We start from the raw sequence: 18,716 nt of genomic DNA, 5'->3' as shown, positions 1-18,716 counted from the left end.
CTCCTTCCATTTCAATATTATCGCTTGCACAGTGCTCCTTGGGATGTTTAAAGCTTGGGAAATCTTTTTGTATCCAAATCCGGCTTTAAACTTCTTCACAACAGTATCTCGGACCTGCCTGGTGTGTTCCTTGTTCTTCATGATGCTCTCTGCGCTTTTAACGGACCTCTGAGACTATCACAGTGCAGGTGCATTTATACGGAGACTTGATTACACAAAGGTGGATTGTATTTATCATCATTAGTCATTTAGGTCAACATTGGATCATTCAGAGATCCTCACTGAACTTCTGGAGAGAGTTTGCTGCACTGAAAGTAAAGGGGCTGAATAATTTTGCACGCCCAATTTTTCAGTTTTTGATTTGTTAAAAAAGTTTGAAATATCCAATAAATGTCGTTCCACTTCATGATTGTGTCCCACTTGTTGTTGATTCTTCACAAAAAAATACAGTTTTATATCTTTATGTTTGAAGCCTGAAATGTGGCAAAAGGTCGCAAAGTTCAAGGGGGCCGAATACTTTCGCAAGGCACTGTATATATCCACTACCGTTCAAAAGTTTGGGGTCACTTAGAAATGTCCTTGTTTTCCATGAAAACATACATGAAATTAGATGCAAAATGAATATACAAGGTTATAAATAATGATTTTTCTTTTTCTCCCCAATTGTTAGTAGACTATCTTGTCTCATCACTACAACTCCCATACAGGCTCGGGAGAGACGAAGGTCAAGAGCCATGCGTCCTCCGAAACACAACCCAATCAAGCCACACTGCTTCTTAACACAGCGAGCATCCAACCCGGAAGCCAGCCGCACCAATGTGTCGGAGGAAACACCGTACACCTAGCGACCTGGTCAGCGTGCACTGCGCCCGGCCTGCCACAGGAGTCACTAGTGCGCGATGAGACAAGGATATCCCTACCGGCCAAACCCTCCCTAACCCGGACTACGCTAGGCCAATTGTGTGTCGCCCCATGGACCTACCGGTTCGGCTCTCGACAGAGCCTGGGCTCAAATGCTGTTGCTACAGATACTTAACTAGTCTAACGAAGGCCCATGGTATTGCTTCTTTAATCAGAACAACAGTTTTCAGCTGTGCTAACATTGTTGCAAAAGGGTTTTCTAATGATCAATTAGCCTTTCAAAATGATAAACTTGGATTAGCTAACAAAACGTGACATTGGAACACAGGAGTGATGGTTGCTGATAATGGGCCTCTGTACGCCATTCAAAATCAGCCGTTTCCAGCTACAAGAGTCATTTACAACATTAACAATGTCTACACTGTATTTCTGATCAATTTGATGTTATTTTAATAGTCAAAAAAATGTGCTTTTCTTTTAAAAACATGGACATGAAAGCTTTGTTGTAGAGCGTTTAACACAAAATCTGTGGAGGGGCCAGCTGAGTATTAGACTCATATGCATATAAATAGATGAGAGAGCTTCCTACTGCCTGAGCTATGTTGTTGATGTACATTGAGAAGAGTGAGGGGCCTAGGATCGAGCCTTGGGGTTCCTCGCGTTGGTTAGTGAGCGAAGCTGGGCAAAGTGTGCAGTTTGACTAGGCTACTGATATTGTCTGGGGTTGCTTGGCATGCAAAATTACTTGTAGATCAATGACTGTCAACACAGTTACTTGCAATTTGACACTGAAATGTGAGAGGTATTTTCAGAAGGTAGAAAGAATGTAATATGAGCAACAACAACAACAAAGTGAACCGGCCATTCGTAACGTTTGAATAGATATTCTGACTGATACATGCTACATTTGGCTCAGTTAAGGGGTCTGCAGACCGATGTACTTGTATCTTAAACATGTGAATCGGGACTGATGGGTATTGGTGAATCGTTACATCCCGTAGTACTCTACTGTGCTCTACTGTAATGTACGTACTGTAATGTCTAAACTTGTGAAACATAGACGTCTATGATTGGTTCAGATTTGGTCCGGTCCATACCAAATCTGAACCAATCATGGACACCTATGTTTGGACCAAATGAAGGCAGGTGTCTGTGGACAATGAAATCAAATCAAGACCACATTTGATGGATGGATGTCCGGTGTCGGTAGGTGCTCAGTGGTTGAGGATGCTGGTTACAGTAAATGGAAAGAGAGGGGGCTCATTGTTAGGTGTCAGTTAGAGCCGGGAGAAGTGACATTAATTGGAGAGAGAGAGAAAGGAGTGAGAAGAGACAGAGTGAGAGGGTGAGAGAGAGAGAGAGAGAGAGAGAGAGAGAGAGAGAGAAAGAGAGAGAGAGAGAGAGAGAGAGAGAGGGAGGGGAGGGGAGGAAGGAGATAGAGAAAGAGAAAGAGAGAGGGGGGGGGGGGGGGGGGTTGTCACACTTGCTTAGACCACCAGATGACAGAAAGAGAAAGACAACTGTTATCAGCGGAACATAATATTATGCCAGTGGAAGGGAGGACAATAGGAAGTGAACCAACTGTGGTCTGTGCCTACTATGATTTCCCATTGTAGCCAATTCAATTGCAGAAATGTTTGTTACAGATTTTTCTGAAATTCTGTTAACGTAAAAACATGACTAATTCATAGGTATACCTTAACTTGTTACTTCCCGGAACTTTCATTATCCTCCCTCCTCATGAGGGACAGAAATTATAAAATATCTTAAAGATACAGCATGTGGGTTTTTGGTAACGGCACAAGGCAATGTTTCTTCAATTTAAAAAATGTAGAAAAAAAATCTCCTAAATTAAATATGTGTTGATATTAGTCTGCAGGGGTCTTTACTTCAACATGATTTTGTTTTGGTTTATTTCTAATATATTTTAAGACTTTTTCTGGTAGATGTTTTATAAGACCTCTTTTCCATCTGTTTGACAAGAAATCAAAGCCTTTGCTTGTTCCTATTTTTTATGATGGAAAATGATTATATGCCTTAATTTCTCAAAAATATAGACTCTTATTTTTCATTTGACCCCCAATTTGACATGTTCCTATGAACTTGTTGGTGAACATGGGTCCTTTTACATAGAAATTACAGTAACATTGTCTGAGACCTTAAAACTTGTGTTAGCTCCCCGATTAAATTCCTAGGCTTTATCTCAGACATACAGTTGAAGTCGGAAGATTACATACACCTTAGCCAAATACATTGAAACTCAGTTTTTCACAATTCCTGACATTTAATCCTAGTAAAAATTCCCTGTCTTAGGTCAGTTAGGATCACCACTATATTTTAAGAATGTGAAATGTCAGAATAATAGTAGAGAGAATTATTTATTTCAGATTTTATTTCTTTCATCACATTCCCAGTGGGTCAGAAGTTTACATTACACTCAATTAGTATTTGGTAGCATTGCCTTTAAATTGTTTAACTTGGGTCAGACGTTTCGGGTAGCCTTCCACAAGCTGGGTAGCCCTCCACAAGCGTTTCGGGTAGCCTTCCACCCAATAAGTTTGGTGAATTTTGGGCCATTCCTCCTGACAGCGCTGGTGTACTGAGTCAGGGTTGTAGGCCTCCTTGCTTGCACACGCCTTTTCAGTTCTGCCCACACATTTTCTATAGGATTGATGTCAGGGCTTTGTGATGGCCAATCCAATACCTTGACATTGTTGTCCTTAAGCTATTTTGCCACAACGTTGGAAGTATACTTGGGGTCATTGTCCATTTGGAAGACCCATTTGCGACCAAGCTTTAACTTCCTGACTGATGTCTTGAGATGTTGCTTCAATATATCCACAATGATATCCACACCCCCTCATGATGCCATCTATTTTGTGAAGTGCACCAATCCCTCCTGCTGCAAAGCACCACCACAACATGATGCTGCCACCCCTGTGCTTCACATTTGGGATGGTGTTCTTCGGCTTGCAAGCCTCTCCCTTTTTCCTCCAAACATAACAATGGTCATTATGGCCAAACAGTTCAATTTTTTGTTTCACCAGACCAGAGGACATTTCACTAAAAAGTATGATCTTTGTCCCCATGTGCAGTTGCAAACCACAGACTGGCTTTTTTTATGGCGGTTTTGGAGCGGTGGCTTCTTCCTTGCTGAGCGGCTTTTCAAGTTGTGTCGATATAGGATTCGTTTTACTGTGGATATAGATACTTTTGTACCTGTTTCCTCCCACATCTTCACAAGGTCCTTTGCTGTTGTTCTGGGATTGATTTTCACTTTTCGCAAAAAAGTATGTTCATCTCTAGGAGACAGAACGCGTCTCCTTCCTGAGTGGAATGACGGCTGCATGGTCCCATGGTGTTTATACTTGCGTACTATTGTTTGTACAGAGGAACGTGGTACCTTCAGGTGTTTGGAAATTGCTCCCAAGGATGAACCAGACTTGTGGAGGTGTACAATTTTTTTTCTGAGGTCTTGGCTGATTTCTGATGATGCCAAGCAAATAGGCACTGAGTTTAGGTAGGCCTTGAAATACATCCACAGGTACACCTCCAATTGACTCAAATTATGTCAATTAGCCTATCAGAAGCTTCTAAAGACATTACATAATTTTCTGGAATTTTACAAGCTGTTTTAAGGCACAATCAACTTAGTGTATGTAAACTTATGACCCACTGGAATTGTGATACAGTGAATTATAAGTGAAATGATCTGTCTGTAAACAATTGTTAGAAAAATTACTTGTGTCATGCACAAAGTAGATGTCCTAACCGACTTGCCAAAACTATAGTTTGTTAATAAGACATTTGTGGAGTGGTTGAAAAACGAGTTTTACTGACTTCAACCTAAGTGTATGTAAACTTCCAACTTCAACTGTAGTACTGTGCACACAAATAGGCCTATTTTTTTTCTCCCTGCTCAATAAGAGATTACCAAACCATGTGAATTTGAGGTTGGGTGACGATAGGTTAGGACAGGCTGGTTTGGTAAGAGGCCACTAGTCTCTCTGTCAAGCTGCTCAGATTGAATGAGTCTCTCTGGATAAACATCACTTCACCTCGCACTGAGATAGAGAGAGATCCCCAGGCCTCCTGAAGAAACGGAGGTTTAATTTCCAGCAGGATAATCATCAGCATCACTCAACCAGGCAGAGAGCGGGATGGAGGGAGAGAGAGGCTCTAAAGATGATGGACTCTCCATTTCCTTTACACGCACAGAGATATAGCCAATTACACACACACTGCATCTCAAAGCACAGAGAGGACATAGCCAATTCCAGGCACTGGCAGGCAGAGTACAGAGAATAGGTTTTAAATTCTCCGTCAGGACTATGGAACTCTGCTAAGCTGCAACCTGAGATCGGAGCGGAGGTGTGTGTGTGCGTGTGTGTGTGGGGGGGGGGGGGGGGGTAGCAGCTAAATTAGGCTAATCAGCCTGATCAACGACATCATTTCCACATTTCCTTTGGCAACGTCTCTCTGTTTGAAAGGACTTATATCTCATAGCTCTGACACCTCTCTCTCTCTTCCTCTCTAGCCTTCTCTCCATCACTCCTGTTTTTTCTGTCTCTGTCTCTCCCTCTCTCCTCCTGTAGACTAAACAGAGAGAAAGCAGACCCTGGTCGCAACAGGATGTGGCACACTGCTCTCACGCACGCACACAGAGAGAGAGAGAGAGAGAGAGAGAGAGAGAGAGAGAGAGAGAGAGAGAATGAGAGAGTGAGAGATGTTTCCACTATATACGAGAGATGCTTCCATGATATAGCCTAATCCCTCAGAAAGTGTTCCACAGGAGACCATTAACACTTGACGTTCATAACAGTTTAGACCTGGAGGATGAATAACCATGTCTGGGACTTGAAGTCTTATGTTAGATCCTGTGATAATACATCAGGCTTTGGCTCAGTGGGCTGACACATTCTTGAGTTGCACAGAGAGGTGATCTGGTCAGTCACATTGGTAACAGATAATTTCTTATTATCCTCTCCTCCGTGTATGAATTCATTTTCTAGCACTCGGCCAGCCGCCAGACCTGACTGACTTCTTACCCTCATCTCCATACTAACAATGGTAGGGGGTTAACTTTGTGTGTGTGTGTGTGTGTGTGTGTGTGTGTGTGTGTTGTGGAGGGATGGGAGTTAACCCTTAACTTCTTAGTGATCCCTTCGCACGCCAATCCCGTTAATACTCATAATAATAATTAATAAATCATACAAGTGTTATACATGGGTTTAAAGATTAAATTCTTGTTAATCCAGCCACAGTGTCAGATTTCAAAAAGGCTTTACGGTGAAAGCAAACTATGCTAATATCTGAGGACAACACCCCATCAAACATACACATGAAAATCATAATTCAACCCGCCAGGCACAACACAAAAGTCAGAAAAAACATATAATGCATGCCTTACCTTTGAAGATCTTCTTCTGTTGGCACTCCAATATGTCCCATAAACATCACAAATGGTCCTTTTGTCCGATACATTATGTCGTTATATATCCAAAATGTCCATTTATTTGTCTCGTATGATTCAGAGAATACACATATAGGCTGGGGGGTGGAGATGCAGATAGTATATAGGCTGGGGGGTGGAGATGCAGATAGTATATAGGCTGGGGGTGGAGATGCAGATAGTGTATAGGCTGGGGGGTGGAGATGCAGATAGTGTATAGATGGGGAGGGAGATGCAGATAGTGTATAGGCAGGGGGTGGAGATGCAGATAGTATATAGGCTGGGGGTGGAGATGCAGATATGTGTGTATAGGCTGGAGGATGGAGATGCAGATAGTGTATAGGCTGGGGGGTGGAGATGCAGATAGTGTATAGGCAGGGGGGTGGAGATGCAGATAGTATATAGGCTGGGGGGTGGAGATGCAGATAGTATATAGGTAGGGGGGTGGAGATGCAGATAGTATATAGGCTGGGGGGTTGGAGATGCAGATAGTATATAGGCTGGGGGGTGGTGATGCAGATAGTATATAGGCTGGGCGGTAGAGATGCAGATAGTATATAGGCTGGGGGTGGAGATGCAGATAGTATATAGGCTGGGGGGTGGAGATGCAGATAGTATATAGGCTGGGGGGTGGAGATGCAGATAGTATATAGGCTGGGGGGTGGAGATGCAGATAGTATATAGGCTGGGGGGTGGAGATGCAGATAGTATATAGGTAGGGGGGTGGAGATGCAGATAGTATATAGGCTGGGGGGTTGGAGATGCAGATAGTATATAGGCTGGGGGGTGGTGATGCAGATAGTATATAGGCTGGGCGGTAGAGATGCAGATAGTATATAGGCTGGGGGTGGAGATGCAGATAGTATATAGGCTGGGGGGTGGAGATGCAGATAGTATATAGGCTGGGGGGTGGAGATGCAGATAGTATATAGGCTGGGGGGTGGAGATGCAGATAGTATATAGGCTGGGGGGTGGAGATGCAGATAGTATATAGGCTGGGGGTGGAGATGCAGATAGTATATAGGCTGGGGGTGGAGATGCAGATAGTATATAGGCTGGGGGGTGGAGATGCAGATAGTATATAGGCTGGGGGGTGGAGATGCAGATAGTATATAGGCTGGGGGGTGGAGATGCATATGCGTGTGTATAAGCAGATAGTATATAGGCTGAGGGTGGAGATGCAGATAGTATATAGGCTGGGGGGTGGAGATGCAGATAGTGTATAGGCTGGGGGTGGAGATGCAGATAGTATATAGGCTGGGGGGTGGAGATGCATATGTGTGTGTATAAGCTGGGGGGTGGAGATGCAGATAGTATATAGGCTGGGGGGTGGAGAATATACTATCTGCATCTCCACCCCCAGCCTATACACTATCTGCATCTCCACCCCCCAGCCTATATACTATCTGCATCTCCACCCTCAGCCTATATACTATCTACATCTCCACCCCCAGCCTATATACTATCTGCATCTCCACCCCCAGCCTATACACTATCTGCATCTCCACACCCCCAGCCTATACACTATCTGCATCTCCACCCCCCAGCCTATACACTATCTGCATCTCCACCCCCCAGCCTATACACTATCTGCATCTCCACCCCCAGCCTATACACTATCTGCATCTCCACCCCCCAGCCTATATACTATCTGCATCTCCACCCCCCAGCCTATACACTATCTGTATCTCCACCCCCCAGCCTGTACACCCCTCTCTTTTTGTTCTGCATTTCTCTCCCTTTTTCTCTCTCCCTCTCTCCCACTATAAGTCTCTCTCTCTCTCTTCATACAAGTACAACAATACTATATTGTTGTATGTGTGTATTACATCAGGCCAGGCAGCAATGTATACTATGTCTCTGCCAGACAGCCATAGGTCCTGTCAGTCAATTTATTACCATGCAAGATTAGCCAGAATCAACAACCAGACACTCATTACGTTACAGATTCCCTTTACCAATACTTCATTAATACCACATGAATACTGCATTAATACTTCATTATGACCACATTAATACTGCATGTGTCTGGCTCCCCTCAATGGGCTCTCCATATCATAGGCTCTCCCTGTGCGACTGTGTGTGTGTGTGTGTTTGTGTCAGCAAAGACAAAAGGTTCCCTCTGAATCCTCCCTGCTCTGCTCTTCATCCTTCAAACTGAAGCAGCCACACACACACACACACACATACACACACACACACACATACACACACACACACACACACACACACACACACACACACACACACACACACACACACACACACATATATATATATATATACAAACAGTCACACACACATACACACACTAAATGAGATTCCTGCTCCTTAATAAATGTTGAGGGTGTCTTTGCCAGAGTGTGAGTGCTCAGATGAATAAAGCACAGCTACGCCTGGCTGTCTAGTCTGAAGGAGACATCTTAAACTAACACATCGAGAGAGAGAGAGAGAGAGAGAGAGAGAGAGAGAGAGAGAGAGAGAGAGAGAGAGAGAGAGAGACAGAGAGAGACAGAGAGAGAGAGAGAGAGAGAGAGTTGGTTGCCTCGGAGCATTCCACACATCCACGATCAGTGTTTAGATTCTACTGCTTCTGCTGGTGGCTCTGGCAGGTCTGCTGGCTGCACCCCACCAGACACTCTGTCTCTCAGTCCTAGACTGTCCGTATGTTCAATAGTCACCCTGCTCCCCTTCAGTGGACTGGGAAGTATGAGAAGAAGAAACACTGGTATGTTAATAATTTATTTTAATTTTTTATTTAACCTTTATTTTACTAGGAAAGTCCGTTAATAACAAATTCTTATTTACAATGACGGCCTACCCCGGCCAAACCCGTACAAAGCTGGGCCAATTTAGCGCCGCCTTATGGGACTCCCAATCATGGCCTGATGTGATACAGCCTGGAATCGAACCAGGGACTGTAGTGACGCCTCTTGCACTGAGATGCAGTCCCTTAGATGCTGCGCTACTTGGGAGCCGGAACTCACAATCAAAGAGGATTGTGAGTTACATTTTGTATACTATGCACACTACTTGGGCCAAAGACATGACATGGCATGACATTAACCTTTTCAAACAAACAAACATAATGGGCCCAAACATCTGTTATCATAATAATCAAACTAGACTGTGTATAAGGAAGAACCCCAACATCCAACCATGTCATTGTTCTGGCTGCTTTGTTCAGTCTATGTTATGAAACATGCTATACTGCTGCAGCTCTAGACTACACAGCCAGCCAATGAGGTAACTAAACCATTTCTGTCTACACCTGGCTTGTCTGTCAAGCAACAACATGAATAGCACAGGTGAAGTACTCTCTCTTTCCATTATTCCCCACCCCCTCTCTCCCTCCCTCTATAATTGTCTTTAGCTGCAGGGGCCAGGGGTGGATATCACTGATGTCTTTCAGCACTTTATTGTATTTAACATTGAGGTGCTTTCTTTTCTTCCTGATGTCACATTAGATTTCCCAAACAGATTCCCAGCTATAATGCAATATCACCCCCCACACATGTTTACAGCAACTCTGTTCTGGAGGACTCCAGCCAAGGAACATTCTGTACAGCAAGTTGGCAGCCAACCAGCCCAAATACGACGTCAGATTAGACCGTAGCAGAGCCACGTACCTTGACCGGGGGGCTTCGTGTGGCCACCGGCATGTCCCTGATCCCACTGCCCGGGGGAGATGCGCTGATCCCGGCTGCACAGCCCTGAGACCGCCCGCCCCCCACCAGGGACTGCCTGGTACTGCCTCCATTCCGTGGCCGCTGTTTGATCCCGTCCAGCAGACGGACCAGCAAGATATTCGCGGGAAGATCATCCACCTCACAGCCGACTAGGATGCGACATTCTGGGCATCTCAGTTCGTTCCTGGAGCTGACTATGTTCTCCAAGCAGCGGCGACAGAAGGTGTGTTGGCAAGGCAGGACTTTAGCTGTAGTGTCCAGCCGCTCCAAACACACTGAACACTCCAATAGATCCAACAGAGACGACTCGTCCATCTCACACTGCGTTATTAATGACGTTAACCGAGTGCGTGTTGGTTTCTTGTTGCGCGTGTAATGCACCAGAAACTGAAGAATGCATATCGGCGTAAGGCTGTTTAAAAGCACAATTTCCCACAACAGAGCCCGTGCAGGGAACCAGGCAGCCCCTCTCGCTCTCTCTTCTATTTCTCCTCGCCCTCTCTCTCTCTTTGCTTGCTCGCACAGCTGTGCAGAATGCAGTGAGGTCACGCTCTGCTGTGCAATTTCCCACAACGAAGCCCATGCAGGCAACCAGGCAGCCCCTCTCGCTCTCTTCTTTCTCTCTCTCCCTCTGTGTGTGTGTGTGTGTGTGTGTGTGTGTGTGTGTGTGTGTGTGTGTGAGAAAGAGAGTGTGATGTTACTGTTATGGGGATGAACAAGAGTGTGGAATGCATTCAAGTGGTATAATAAAACACAGATTATCCCCAAAACCTGTCACCATCTCTGATGCGCTAGTAGTGTGGCTTATCTTTATAAATAATGTGTCAAGTCAATAAGCGAACTGAACCAGATATTTGGTAGACTCCATTAGGAGAGTAGGTAATTCTACCACAGAATAACCAACACCAGTGACGGTCGGTGCCATTTAAAATGAAGGAGGACGATTCAATTTTGTGATGAGCATGGCTTTATTTCTATTACAGCATATTGGATGACTGTCATTCATATTCCATTCACCCAGCTCAATATAACATCACTAGGTTTAGGCTACTACATGATGCTCACATTTTCTCTATACCCTCCATGAGGTTGCAACAACCTAGTCTATGAATGAAAGTTTACAACATAGGTGCACACGGGTCGAGAGAAAAATTTGAGGTGACAGACAGTGACACATGGACAGACACTATTGACTGCATCTAGCTGATCTAGGGTGTAATCATTAGTCCAGTAGTTAAAATTAGAGTTTCTATTGAACAAATTCAGGTTTGTTAATCCCCGTTTCGTTCCGTTTGCTTCCGTTTAAGAAACGTTTTTCAACAGAGTCTGTGGAATCCCCTGATCACACATAACCACAGTTCACTTTCATAGCAACCAAGTTGTATTCCTTTTCATGTCTATGCTCTCTCCTCCTCTCACTATTTCCTTTCGCTACTGGACTTCAATGCACAACACATCAGCTGTATGTGACCAGGCAAAAAAACTTTCCAAGCCAAACCATATCATAACCACTACACACAGCCTACATAGTTGTCACCATATTAGCTAAAGTAATGCCATAGTCAACATAGCTAATAGACCTAACGCATTAGTAAACCCACTACAATCTTGCAGTAACGTTGCAGTATACAGTCAGTAAGCAGTTTACCACTTACACAGGTGGGCACCAGTGGCAATACATTTGTAAAATCAGGATGTCCTCCGGAAGTTGTCATAATTACTGTGTAAGTCTATGGAAGGAGGTAAGAACCATGAGCCTCCTAGTCAATGTACCCAGAGGAGAACAGAAGCTAGCTGTCCTCCGGCTACTTAAAAAAAAAAATCTAATAAATGTTACCTTTATTTCACTAGGCAAGTCAGTTAAGAACAAATTCTTACTTACAATGACGACCTACTAAAAGGCAAAAGGCCTCCTGCAGGGACAGGGGCTAGGATTAAAACACTGAATAAAAAAAATATAGGACAAAACACACATCACGACAAGAGAGACAACACTTGCTCCTACCTATCTCTCTGATTTGGTCCTGCCGTACATACCTACACGTACGCTACAGTCACAAGACGCAGGCCTCCTAATTGTCCCTAGAATTTCTAAGCAAACAGCTGGAGGCAGGGCTTTCTCCTATAGAGCTCCATTTTTATGGAATGGTCTGCCTACCCATGTGAGAGACGCAGACTCGGTCTCAACCTTTAAGTCTTTACTGAAGACTCATCTTGTCACATTCTGACCTTTGTCTTTATTTAGTATGGTCAGGGCTGGAGTTGGGGTGGGCAGTCTATGTTTGTTTTTCTATGTTTGGTTTCTGTTTCGGCCTAGTATGGTTCTCAATCAGAGGCAGGTGTCGTTAGTTGTCTCTGATTAAGAATCGTACTTAAGTAGCCTGTGTTTCACTGTTGGTTTGTGGGTGTTTGTTTGTCGCCACACGGTACTGTTTCGGTTTCGGTCATGTTCACATTTATCGTTTTGTATTTTATAGTGTTCAGTTTATTTATTAAAGTAATCATCATGAACACTTATCACGCTGCTGCATCTTGGTCCGATCCTTACTCCTCTTCAGACGAAGAGGAGATCTGCCGTTACACATCTCTTCAGTGGGTCATATGATTGAGTGTAGTCTGGCCTAGGAGTGTGAAGGTGAACGGAAAGGCTCTGGAACAACGAACCGCCCTTGCTGTCTCTGCCTGGCCGGTTCCCCTCTTTCCACTGGGATTCTCTGCCTATAACCCTATTACAGGGGCTGAGTCATTGGCTTACTGCTGCTCTTTCATGCCGTCCCTAGGAGGGGTGCGTCACTTGAGTGGGTTGAGTCACTGATGTGATCTTCCTGTTTGGGTTGGTGACCCCCTTGGGTTGTGCCGTGGCGGAGATGTTTGTGGGCTATACTCGGCCTTGTCTCAGGATGGTAAATTGGTGGTTGAAGATATCCCTCTAGTGGTGTGGGGGCTGAACTTTGGCAAAGTGGGTGGGGTTATATCCTTCCTGTTTGGCCCTGTCCGGGGGTATCATCGGATGGGGCCACAGTGTCTCCTGACCCCTCCTGTCTCAGCCTCCAGTATTTATGCTGCAGTAGTTTATGTGTCGGGGGGCTAGGCTCAGTTTGTTATATCTGGAGTACTTCTCCTGTCTTATCCGGTGTCCTGTGTGAATTTAAGTATGCTTTCTCTAATTCTCTTTCTCTCTTTCTTTCTTTCTTTCTCTCTCTCGGAGGACCTGAGCCCTAGGACCATGCCTCAGGACTACCTGGCATGATGACTCCTTGCTGTCCCCAGTCCACCTGGCCGTGCTGCTGCTCCAGTTTCAACTGTTCTACCTGCGGCTATGGAATCCTGACCTGCTCACCGGACGTGCAACTTGTCCCAGACCTGCTGTTTTCAACTCTCTAGAGACAGCAGGTGTGGTAGAGATACTCTTAATGATCGGCTATGAAAAGCCAACTGACATTTACTCCTGAGGTGCTGACTTGCTGCACCCTCGACAACTACTGTGATTATTATTATTTGACCATGTTGGTCATTTATGAACATTTGAACATCTTGGCCATGTTCTGTTATAATCTCCACCCGGCACAGCCAGAAGAGGACTGGCCACCCCTCATAGCCTGGTTCCTCTCTAGGTTTCTTCCTAGGTTTTGGCCTTTCAAGGGAGTTTTTCCTAGCCACCGTGCTTCTACACCTGCATTGCTTGCTGTTTGCGGTTTTAGGCTGGGTTTCTGTACAGCACTTTGAGATATCAGCTGATGTACGAAGGGCTATATAAATACATTTGATTTGAACACAACACTATATAAAAAGAGACCTAAGACAACAGCATAGCAAGGTAGCAACACATGACAACACAGCATGGTAGCAACACAACATAACAACAACATTTTAGCAGCACAACATGGCAGCAGCACAACATGGTAACAGCACAAAACATGATACAAACATTATTGGGTACAGAGAACAGAAAAAAGGGCAAGAAGTTAGAGACAACAATACATCACGCAAAGCAGCCACAACTGTCAGTAAGAGTGTCCATGATTGAGTCCATGATGGAATGGAGAGATGGAGATAAAACTATCCAGTTTGAGTGTTTGTTGCAACTCGTTCCAGTCGTTAGCTGCAGCGAACTGAAAAGAGGAGCGACCCAGGGATGTGTGTGCTTTGGGGACCCTTTAACAGAATGTGACTTGCAGAATGGGTGTTGTATGTGGAGGATGAGGGCTGCAGTAGGTATCTCAGATAGGGGGGAGTGAGGCCTAAGAGGGTTTTATAAATAAGCATCAACCAGTGGGTCTTGCAAGGGGTATACAAAGATGACCAGTTTACAGAGTATAGAGTGCATTGATGTGTCCTATAAGGAGCATTGGTGGCAAATCTGATGGCCGAATGGTAAAGAACATCTAGCCGTTCGAGAGCACTCTTACCTGCCGATCTATAAATTACGTCTCTGTAATCTAGCATGGGTAGGACGGTCATCTGAATCAGGGTTAGTTTGACAGCTGGGGTGAAAGAGGAGTGATTACTTTAGAGGAAACCAAGTCTAGACTTAACTTTAGCCTGCAGCTTTGATATGTGCTTAGAGAATGACAGTGTAACGTCATACTCCAAGTACTTGTATGAGGTGACTACCTCAAGCTCTAAACCCTCAGAGGTAGTAATCATACTCGTGGGGAGATGGGCATTCTTCTTACCAAACCACATAACCTTTGTTTTGGAGGTGTTCAGAACAAGGTTAAGGGCATAGAAAACTTGTTGGACACTAAGAAAGCTTTGTCGTAGAGCGTTTAACACAAAACCCAGGGAGGGGCCAGCTGAGTATAAGACTATCATCTGCATTGAAATGGATGAGAGAGCTTCCCACTGCCTGAGCTATGTTGTTGATGTAAATTAAGAAGAGCGTGCGGCCTAGGATCGAGCCTTGGTGACAGGCAGTGGCTGAGACAGCAGATGTTCTGACTTTATACACTGCACTCTTTGAGAGAGGTAGTTAGCAAACCAGGCCAAAGACCCCACAGAGACACCAATACTCCTTAGCCAGCCCACAATAATGAAACGGTCTACTGTATCAAAAGCCTTGGTCAAGTCAATGAAAATAGCAGCACAACATTGCTTGGAATCAAGGGCAATGGTGACATCATTGAGGACCTTTAAGGTTGCAGTGACACATCCATAACCTGAGAGGAAACCAGATTGTATACCAGAGAGAATACTATAAACATCAAGAAAGCCAGTCAGTTGATGATTGACAAGTTTTTCCAACACTTTTGATTAACAGGGCAAAATAGAAATAGGTCTATAACAGTTAGGATCAGCTTAATCTCTCCCTTTAAATAAAGGACGAACCATGGCTGCCTTCCACGCAATGGAAGCCTCCCCAGAGAGGAGAGACAGGCTGAAAACATCAGAGAGAGGCTTGGTGATGATAGGGGCAGCAACCTTAAAGACGAAAGGGTGTAAACCATCTGACCCAGATGTTTTTTTGGGGTCATGTTAAGGAGCTCCTTTAGCACCTCGGACTCAGTGGCAGCCTGCAGGGAGAAACTTTGTAGCGGGGCAGGGGAAAAGAAGGAGGAGCATTGGGGCTAGTCGCATTAGAAGGGGTGGGAAATGAGGAAATGTTGGACGGGCAAGGTGGCATGGCTCAGTCAAATGATTTTTTTTTCTTCTCGCTAGTTGGCTATATAGGTCTGCTAATACAGGACTTGTAAAGGCCCATTGCACTACTTTTGTGATTAATATTAACATGTGTTTTCATTCAGATATTTCAGGGAGTGCTGCAGCACCCTCATCACCCCTACTTCCTGCGGCTACGCATCAGTCAGACCAGAGCAGACAAATGTGTGAAGATACTGCCACCCTGCTGACATCTAAAGAAATATCTGTTGTTTGTATTGTGGACAGAGGGTAGTCTAGTATTGATGGTAACAGAGAGGTTCTAACGGCGCCTGCTGGTGACATGTTGAACTGATCCATAGCCCAGATGTTTTGATGAAACATATTAACTGCTTGAGCCTATCCTGTAAGATCTAAGAGGTTGCTCTTGGACTGAACACACACACACATTCCTAGTTGCCACCCAAACCATGTTTCTGGTTTGAAATGACACCATAGTGCACTCCTATTTCACAGAGCCTTATACAGGGAACAGAGTACCACTTCAGATGCAGTCTAAGTTCCTGTTAGAGCCCCATGGCTGAGGAAGGAGAAGGTCTGTCAGCTGCACAGTACATTTTGTCTCTGTCTCTGTCTGTCTCTACCTGTTTCTCACGTTTAACTCCTGCCCCAGGGTGTGTGTGTGTGTGTGTGTGTGTGTGTGTGTGGCTGCTTCAGTTTGAAGGATGAAGAGCAGGGAGGATTCAGAGGGAACCTTTTGTCTTTGCCGACACAAACACACACACACACACACAGTCGCACAGGGAGAGCCCATTGGGGGGGGGGGGGGGGGGGGGGGGGTTATTAAGTGGCAGGCTATGAGTTGAGTTCCACAGATCAGACATCCTGCCTGGCTAAGGGGCGGCACTGTTATCTACCACCCACAGAGACGAGCACAGGGCCTAAACCTCCTGACGTGTGTGTGTGTGTGTGTGTGTGTGTGTGTGTGTGTGTGTGTGTGTGTGTGTGTGTTTGTGTGCAGGGCCACCTCTAGCCTTTTGGAGGGCCTAAGTGAGATTTGGTTGGTAAAATATAAAATGTTGGCAGTGTTAAAGTACATTTCCTGCAATTCTACACATTCTGTCATGGGGCGGTGAGAAGCTTTTGCAGTTTTTAAGCTAATTTTCTGCAATTCTACAAATGTTGCAATGACTTATGCCATGTTCATATCACATCTGTGTGAGAGTGACTAACAAAATCAAAAGGGGTCCCTTGGAGGTCAGGGGTCCCTTGGAGGCCCTTGGAGGCCCTTGGAGGCCATGAGCACATGCGCTGCGTGCCCGGTCGGTGATTTGGTGATGATTAGGCCTACTACAAGGTTTAGATAGCTGGTAGAATACCTTACTAGTGTGAGGTTCTAAATGAACCTAGTAAAACTGACGATTAGTAAAGCTTAAACCAAGTTCATTCACCCATTGGGTCATACAGCTGCATAAGACAAAGACATGGTTCCACCTGCGGTAGTGTATATATATATATATATATATATATATTTTACCTGGCAAGTCAGTTAAGAACAAATTCTTATTTACAATTACAGTCTACCGGGGAACAGTGGGTTAACTTGTTCAGGGGCAGAATGACAGATTTTTACCTTGTCAGCTCAGGGATTTGATCCAGCAACCTTTCAGTTACTGGCCCAATGCTCTAGGCTACCTGCCATCCCATATATACCCCAATTTGGGGTGGAATCTCCCCCTTCTCTCTAAACATGACATCTTTGTTGCTAGGCAGGAAATAAACTATTCCTTCTCCCTTAACGTGATCTGACCTGAGCTTGGCCCCCTTCCTCACTAAACCACCATCTCTCCACCCTTATCAGTGCCTGCCAACATGTGATCGTCTTTCCTTCACTCAGTACAATCCAAGCTTAAAGGCCTCCACCATATACATTCCTCCTACAGATAACCATTCACTTCTGGTATAGGTAGACCCTCCTAGACTATAGCACTCAATATTTCAATAGGATACCTGATCATTAACACTATTCCAAGTTTAGGAGTCAGAACCCAGAACCCATCACTAGCAATACAAAATGTTTTTCTGACATGGGTGCTAATTGAGTGACTGACATAACAAGTGGAAAACTGCTGATGCACTACCAAATTAAAACATTGCACCTTGTGTATTCTACTTTTCAAACTATCTTAGTTCCTAAAAAAACAAACATTTGTATTAAATTTTTTTGGGGTCGTGGGGCCCCCTAGCAGCGTGTAGTCTACGAATAGGAAGAGGCGGCTGTGTGTGTGTGTTCACCTACACCCCCAGTCAGAGACTTCACATGCCCAGTCTGAAAAACGATTGGACTTTACAGTCACAAAGACTCACAAATAGAGGCAGATATGAAATGTCATCATCGATATGATGGCCCACCATAAGCAAGCAAGTAAGTTTCTACGTGTGTGTAACTAGCCCCTCCCTCTCCTGCCCACATGTTATGTGTGTTTCATCTAACCATCCCAAACGCAATTCACCACTGAAAATCTGTGTCTGAGTGTTGTAAAGAAAACAGTTGTGAAGTTGTTATATTTAAAACTGACTGTACATCAATAATGTTACCAATAGGCTAGCCTTCTCTCTTCACCCAATGTCCTTCCACCGTGGAAACTAGGTTAGCTGACACTGCAGTCCCCATGGTAACATAATTTGCTCTCCTGTTGAAGAGTACAGTGGTTAGAGGACAGCATACACGTATGTGTGCGTGTGTGTGTTGTGTGTATGAGGACGTGTATTTTCAGGAGAGGATAGAATATGCCCACCTTTACAGAGTACCCATCATGCAAAGCGTCAGGAGCCTGGAACTCCTGTGACTTACATGGATGGCTAAATATAGTTTAAACTTTAAATAGAGAGAAGAAGTCTCCGATATTTGTTTTGGCTTCAGTAGCTAGATAACTTCCTCCTACACCAGCTGTCTTTATTAAAGACCTGATATTGGCCTTATCGCTGTTGGCTTTAGAAGACAGCTGACTGGGGTTCTGTTTGCTCTGGCTGTGGTCCTATGGTAGTAGTAATCTGGAGTAATGTAATATGATAGGTGTTTTCATCCCAGTGAGGCTCTGTTGCTCTTCACTGGT

General features: G+C 44.6%; 1 protein-coding gene across 1 annotated transcript in view; it reads right to left on the bottom strand.

Annotated features, from left to right (window-relative positions):
• LOC110501719 (E3 ubiquitin-protein ligase SH3RF3) overlaps positions 1 to 10,549 on the bottom strand; it is a 77,829-nt gene extending 67,280 nt beyond the window's left edge. Inside the window, exon 1 of the mRNA XM_036959071.1 lies at positions 9,943 to 10,549. Within this exon, the coding sequence (XP_036814966.1) occupies positions 9,943 to 10,317 (375 nt within the window). The 5' untranslated portion in view covers positions 10,318 to 10,549. The remainder of the gene's footprint in view (positions 1 to 9,942) is intronic.
• Positions 10,550 to 18,716: the final 8,167 nt, after the last annotated feature.

This window comes from Oncorhynchus mykiss, chromosome 22 (assembly GCF_013265735.2).
Source record: "Oncorhynchus mykiss isolate Arlee chromosome 22, USDA_OmykA_1.1, whole genome shotgun sequence".
Classification (NCBI taxonomy): Eukaryota; Metazoa; Chordata; class Actinopteri; order Salmoniformes; family Salmonidae; genus Oncorhynchus; species Oncorhynchus mykiss.
Note: the sequence above shows the minus strand (reverse complement) of the source record. Positions and strands in the feature narration are given on the sequence as shown.